We start from the raw sequence: 6861 nt of genomic DNA, 5'->3' as shown, positions 1-6861 counted from the left end.
ATAAGAGAGTATGTAAATGACACATGTTACGTATTTATCGGATTAATGAAGTAAACATCCGGGGAGACTAAGCAAGCGTTTGAACATAGATTTGGTTGAAACTTGAAAAATAAATTTTTTAAGATAAGATGAAAAATAATTTTTGAAAGTTGAAATTGTGTTTAGACATGCATTTCACTTGAAAAGAATTTAAAATTTTGTGAATACAAAATAACAAAAACTATTCTAGAGCTGTTTTGGGGATTTAAAATTTTTGTTTTCAATCTGCAAAAAAAAGAAGTTAAAATCTATAAACAAACATATATTTGAAAATAAAATTTGAAATAAAAACTCCAATTTAAAGGTCAGGATTAGAGCATATATAGAAGACTTTAAGCAACTGTGAGGTCACAATTAGACAAATCATTTTCTCTTTACTTGCAAGCAGCTAGCAAAATGGAGGGATCTTTTACAAATTTTGATCAACTTCCAGAAGATATAATCATGGAAATATTCTCAAGATTGCCTGTGAAATCTCTATTGAAACTCAAATCTGTTTGCAAATACTGGTACATACTAATTCAAACTCCTACTTTTATTACCAAACATTTTTGCCACAAAACCAATCATGCAATTCCTTTTATTCATCTCTATTTCTTAGACAAAAAACAATTATCTCTCTCAACTAATGAATACCCTTTATTCCAAGATCTTTATATTCATAAATCCACATCTTTAAAGCCAGTAATTGGCCCCTTAAATGGCTTATTTTTTGTCTACAATCTTGATATGAATGAAATGGCTATATGGAATCCAGCAACAAAGGAAATCAAGAATATAATAATACCAAGTCCATCTTTTTATCCTTATTTTAGGTCATATGCTCATCATTTTGGATTTGGAATTGACCCTTTGAGTAAAGATTATAAAGTTGTATGGATAAGAGATTATTGGAAAGAAGAAACATTTACAAGAAGTAAATCAGCTGTTGTTTCAGTTTACACACTAAGTACTGATTCTTGGAAACATTTTGAGGATAACACATTTTGGAGTAGTCATATAGTTATGTCTTATTTTGGTACATATTTAGATGGATTTTATTACTGGAAGATGATTAACAGCGAACAACAACATACTCAGTGTATTAACGGCCGACAAAACTGTGAAATTCTTGCATTTGATTTGACAAATGAGGTTTTTCAAGTGATTCAAACTCCTAATTTGTTCAATTCAAATTTTGGAACACTTGGTTTATATGATGGTTTTGTTTCTATGTTCTTTCATTTTCTTGTTCAAGGCAAGACATGTATTGAGATTTGGGTAATGGAAAAGTTGGGATTTTGGACTAAAAGATTGGTTATTGAATCCCATTTTATTGTTAAGAGACCAATTGGATATGGGGTTAATGGTGAGATTTTTCTTGAAACTACAACTTCAAATCTTGCTATGATTGATCCAACAACACAAGAAATTATTAAGTGCACTGGACCATGGGAAAATGGCTACCCTTTGCAAGTTCTTGTTTACAAAAACAGCTTAGTTTCAATCAAGAAATTGAGTAGTGGTGACTTGGGAAAAATATAAACTTCTGGTATTTTCTTGTAATCTTATTTTGTTTTACCTCTATTTATTGTATGGTTGTTTCTGAAGGGGAGTCTTGAAGTAACGGTAAAGCTGTCTCTATATCACCTATAAGTCACGGGTTCGAGTGTGGAAGCAACCACTAATAGTTGCATTAGAATAGACTATCTACATCACACCCCTTGAGTGCGACCCTTCTCGGGATCCTGTGTGAACGCGGGATGCCTTGTGCTTTCGCACTATCCGTGTTACTGTATGGTTGTTTCTAGGTGTAATTATCGATAACTAATTATATGGTGCTCAATTTTTAATGTACGTGTAACTCACATATAATCGCTGCGCTCTTGCTACTATATCAAATTTAAATTATTGATCTCAATAGTTTTGATTAGTTAGTAAAGGAAAACATGTTATGTATGCTTCCTACCATGGGCGAAGCTACGTGCAAGCAAGGGTGGTCAAGTGATCATCCTTCGCCGGAAAATTATACTCCGTATAAGGTAAAATATTATTTGTTATTGATTAAAAATAAACTTTGAATACTCTTACATCGCTCACTGGCAAAGGTTTGAACACCTTTGTTGAATTTCCTGGCTTCGCCACTGCTTCCTACAACTATCCTAATAATTTCTTCTATTCAATTAGGATAAATTTTCATATATTTCCTCGTATGTTGGAGTATTAGCATTTTATCGCCTTTACTTTCACCTTTTCACCTTTAACAGTAAAACTTTTCGTTTTCACACCATTAACCAAATGGTAAAAATTAAGGTAAAAAATAGGAGTGGGAAAACTAATGAAACAAAAAACTTGAATACCTCTAACATAATGACACAAGTTGCAAATCCTTTCAGCAAGTAGGATTTTGTTCAAAATATTTGTAGTCTTTTAAATTCTTTTTTAACTTTTTAAGAGAACCTTGGCGCAATAAGTAAAGTTGTTGTCATGTGATCAGAAAATTACGAGTTTGAGCCGTAAAAACAATATCTTACATACTGTGTATAATAAATCTTTGTGGTTCGATTCTTCTTCGGACATAAAAGCACACAAAATTATTGATGTTTATCTTGATTCTTGGATTTAGGCTGTAAATAAAATAAGTGGAGCAACGACAAATTTGTATTAATGATATGGTCCTTTTTTTCCCAATAAGTTTAACTTGTCAGAAAAAATCTTAACATATGGGGCAATTTTTTAACAATAAATTAATCATATATTTAGATTATTGCATGTATCATAATCAAAAGAAAAAGGGATCCTCTTCTTATGTAAACACAACACATACATTTTAACTTTCAAAGTCATCTTGCGAAATAATATTCATTATGTCAAATCATTGAATAATTTTTTTAATGATATTTAAATGTTTTCGTGACTGAAATACAAAGTTATTCACAATTATTGTTCTTCTTATTTTTCTATATAATTAACAAAGGCACGTGTCTTGATCTTTTGGTAGTTGGGAGATGGGGGGCGTGGGATGGGCCCGAAAAAGATATCAACTACATTAATATTACAGTAGTTTTTAGCACCGAACTCATTGTACTTTTAAAATTATAATTCACATATAATCTTTACTGAAAAATTTAGTCGATTTTCAAATATAAATCCATACTTTACGTCAAAAATATTGGGTTAAAATGAACTTAGTCCCGAAGCACTAGATACAACAGCAAAAACCCAGTGAAATCCTACAAATGAGTTCTGAGGATGGTAGTGTATTCGCGGACATTATCCTCACCTTGTAAACGTAGAAAGACTATTTCCAATAGACTCTCGGCACAAATGCCGAAGTATTTGATACGCCCCTAATTAAATAATAAGAGAGTATGTAAATGACACATGTTATGTATTTATCGGATTAATGATGTAAACATCTAGGGTGACAAAGCTATCGTTTGGACATAGATTTGGTTGAACCTAAAAAAAATAAGTTTTTGAAGATGAGATGAAAAATAATTTTTGAAAGTTGAAGTCGTGTTTGTACATGCATTTTACTTGAAAAGAATTTGAAATTTTATGAGTACAAAAGTTTAAAAACTTTAGAAACTATTCTAGAGATGTTTTTGGGATTTGAAAATTTTGTTTTCAATATCTACCAAAAAAAGTTAAATTTTATAAACAAACAAATATTTAAAAATAAAATTTGAAAAAAAGCTCCGAAATTTTATAGCCAAACGGGAGCTAAATTCTTAAAAGGTCAGGGTTGGAGCATATATAGAAGACTTTAAGCAGTTCATTTCCTCTTTACTTTCAAGCAGCTAGCAAAATGGAGGGATCTTTTAAAAGTTTTGATCAAATTCCAGAAGATATAATTATGGAAATATTCTCAAGATTGCCTGTGAAATCTCTACTGAAACTCAAATCTGTCTGCAAATATTGGTACATACTAATCCAAACTTCTACTTTTATTACCAAACATTTTTGCCACAAAACAAATCATGCAATTCCTTTTATTCATCTCTATTTCTTAGACAAAAACCAATTATCTTTCTCAAATAATGAATACCCTTTATTCCAAGATATTTATATACATAAATCCACATCTTTAAAGCCAATAATTGGTCCTTTAAATGGCTTATTTTTTGTGTACAATCTTGATATGAATGAAATGGCTATATGGAATCCAGCAACAAAGGAAATCAAGAAAATAATAATACCAAGTTCACCTTTTTATCCTTATTTTAGGTCATATGCTCATCATTTTGGTTTTGGAATTGACCCTTTGAGTAAAGATTATAAAGTAGTATGGATAAGGGATTATTGGAAAGAAGAAACATTTGCAAGGAATAAATCAGCTGTTATTTCAGTTTATTCACTAAGTACTAATTCTTGGAAACATTTTGAGGATAATACATTTTGGAGTAGTCATATAGTTATGTCTTATTTTGGTACATATTTGAATGGATTTTATTATTGGAAGATGATTAGCGGCGAACAACAACAACATACTCAGTGTATTACTGGCGAACAAAATTGTAAAATTCTTGCGTTTGATTTGACAAATGAGGTTTTTCAAGTGATTCAAACTCCTAATTTGTTCAATTCAAATTTAGGAACACTTGGATTATATGATGATTTTGTTTCTATGTTCTTTCATTTTCTTGTTCAAGGCAAGACATGTATTGAGATTTGGGTGATGGAAAAGTTTGGATTTTGGACTAAAAGATTGGTTATTGAATCAAATTTGATTGTTAAGAGACCAATTGGATATGGTGTTAATGGTGAGATTTTTGTTGAAACTACAACTTCAAATCTTGCTATGATTGATCCAACAACACAAGAAATTATTAAGTGTATTGGATCATGGGAAAATGGCTACCCTTTGCAAGTTCTTGTTTACAAAAAGAGCTTAGTTTCAATCAAGAAATTGAGTAGTAGTAACTTGGGAAAATTGTAATCTTACTTTGTTTTACCTTTATTTAGAGTATGGTTATTTCTGGAGGAAAGTCTTGGAGTAACGATAAAGTTATTTTCGTGTAATTTATAGATTACGGGTTATAATCGTGGAAGCAGCCACTTATACTTGTATTAATGTAAATTGTCTACATCACACCCTTTAAGGTACGACCCTTCTCGGGACCCTATGTGAACATGAGATGCTTTGTGTTTCGGGCTGTCCTTTTTACTGTATGATTGTTTCTAGGTGTAACTATCGGCAACTAATTGTATGGTGCTGAACTTGTGATGTATGTCTAACCCACATATAACGTTGCGCTCTTACTATTATACCAAATTTAATTTATTGATCTCAATAATTTAGATTATTGCATAATTTCATGATCAAAAGAAAAATGGATCCACTTCTTATTTTTAAATACAGGTTGTAAAAACATAATTATTGGAAGCTTATGTAAACACAACACGTGTATCTATTAAATACACAGATTCAATCATCAGTGTCTACGATGTGCTTCCCAATATCAATAAACATTTTTATAGTCAGCCTGCATTGAACATTGGCTAAGCATCTATTGTTACACATATTGTTTAAGACCCCGTTTGAACTTTTTCAATTTTTTTTTAAAAACAGTGTTTGGTTATCAAAATGTTATATTTTTTTCAATCTCACTTGAAAATGCATTTTCAAATTTTTCAAACTGGTGAAAAGCAGTTTTTCAATTGAAAATGAGAATGTTGTTAGTTTTTAGTTGCAAAATATGTTGAAATAAGACATCCAAATATGTTGCAAATATTATAACCAAATACACCTTCATCTTCAATTCAAATTTTAGTGAAATTTCAAATTTGAAAAAAAAAATGGAATTCGTGTCCAAACACCTACTAAATTACACCCACAAAATAGATGTGGTTTGCTTTTAATAAAGTGCATTTTGATCAAATCTCTTATTCGAATTACAAAATCAGCCTTATGATATTATTCAATCTCTATGACTTCTATTGAACTTTATTCTACAGTAACCAAATATGAGATGAAACATTCTGTAGAACTTTCCCAACTGGAATTATTCATCAAATGATTTACTACTTGAGAATGGCAGAAATAGGATATTTTGGTATTATTATTAATTTTTGACCCCGGAAGTTTGAGAGAAAAGCTCTATCAGAATTTTAAAGTCTGCTCGCAAGGATTTTTCTTTGATCACTAGATTTTTAAAGCACGCAACAATTATGGTGATCGTCAGGAGTTTGTCATAAATTCTGACGAATCATTGGAATTTTTCAGTATTGTGGTTGAAAATTGCGGTGCTTCAAAATTCTGAGCTGAAAATTCTGGTGTTGTCAGTATTTTTGGTGCTTCAAAATTCTAGCGGATACTTTAAAATTCTGGCAAGCGTGTTTTAAAATCCTGACACGGGATACTTTTTCCAAAACTTTTCTTAGTGAGGTCAATATATAAATAATGGTTTAGAAAAGATCCATACAACATAATTTTTAGGGGTATTATCATTTTTAGCTCGCGCTAGAAACTATTTACAATGGTTGCCGAGAAAGTATATAAAAAATATATACTTTTTTTGGGAAAAAATTAAAAAATAGCCAGATTTACAAGTGGTAATTGAAAAATAGCCACAGTTTCAAAAGTAATCGAAATTTAACCACTTTTCATGTAAAGATAAATCTGAACGAAAATATTGTTCAAAATCTGAAAAATATTCCAGCATAATATACTGGAGTTCCAGTATAATAAACTGGTCCAGCATAATATGCTGGAGTTCCAGCATATTATACTGGAGTTCCAGCATATTATACTGGAACTCCAGCATATTATACTGGAGTTCCAGTATAATATATCAGTCCAACATAATATGCTGAAAGTTTATACACAGGTGATCCAAT

The 6861-nt window shown here is 30.7% G+C and overlaps 2 protein-coding genes across 2 annotated transcripts; both read left to right on the top strand.

Annotated features, from left to right (window-relative positions):
- The first annotated feature begins 385 nt into the window (after positions 1-385).
- On the top strand, positions 386-1934 carry LOC107784615 (putative F-box protein At3g16210). The gene has a single exon (XM_016605772.2). The coding sequence runs from the start codon at positions 436-438 to the stop codon at positions 1561-1563; it is 1128 nt and encodes a 375-aa protein (XP_016461258.1). The 5' UTR covers positions 386-435; the 3' UTR covers positions 1564-1934.
- A 1813-nt stretch (positions 1935-3747) lies between these two features.
- On the top strand, positions 3748-5158 carry LOC107784616 (F-box only protein 8-like). Its single transcript, XM_016605773.2, has one exon. It carries the CDS (start codon positions 3830-3832, stop codon positions 4958-4960), a length of 1131 nt encoding a protein of 376 aa, XP_016461259.1. The 5' UTR covers positions 3748-3829; the 3' UTR covers positions 4961-5158.
- The last annotated feature ends 1703 nt before the right edge of the window (positions 5159-6861 follow it).

This window comes from Nicotiana tabacum, chromosome 2 (genome assembly GCF_000715075.1).
Source record: "Nicotiana tabacum cultivar K326 chromosome 2, ASM71507v2, whole genome shotgun sequence".
Classification (NCBI taxonomy): Eukaryota; Viridiplantae; Streptophyta; class Magnoliopsida; order Solanales; family Solanaceae; genus Nicotiana; species Nicotiana tabacum.
The sequence above is the reverse complement of the archived record's forward strand: the minus strand, read 5'-3'. Positions and strand labels throughout refer to the sequence as shown.

Bases quoted from the DNA above. Each gene is read 5' to 3' on its own strand.
- LOC107784616 (XM_016605773.2), top strand. From the start codon at position 3,830: ATGGAGGGATCTTTTAAAAGTTTTGATCAAATTCCAGAAGATATAATT.
- LOC107784615 (XM_016605772.2), top strand. From the start codon at position 436: ATGGAGGGATCTTTTACAAATTTTGATCAACTTCCAGAAGATATAATC.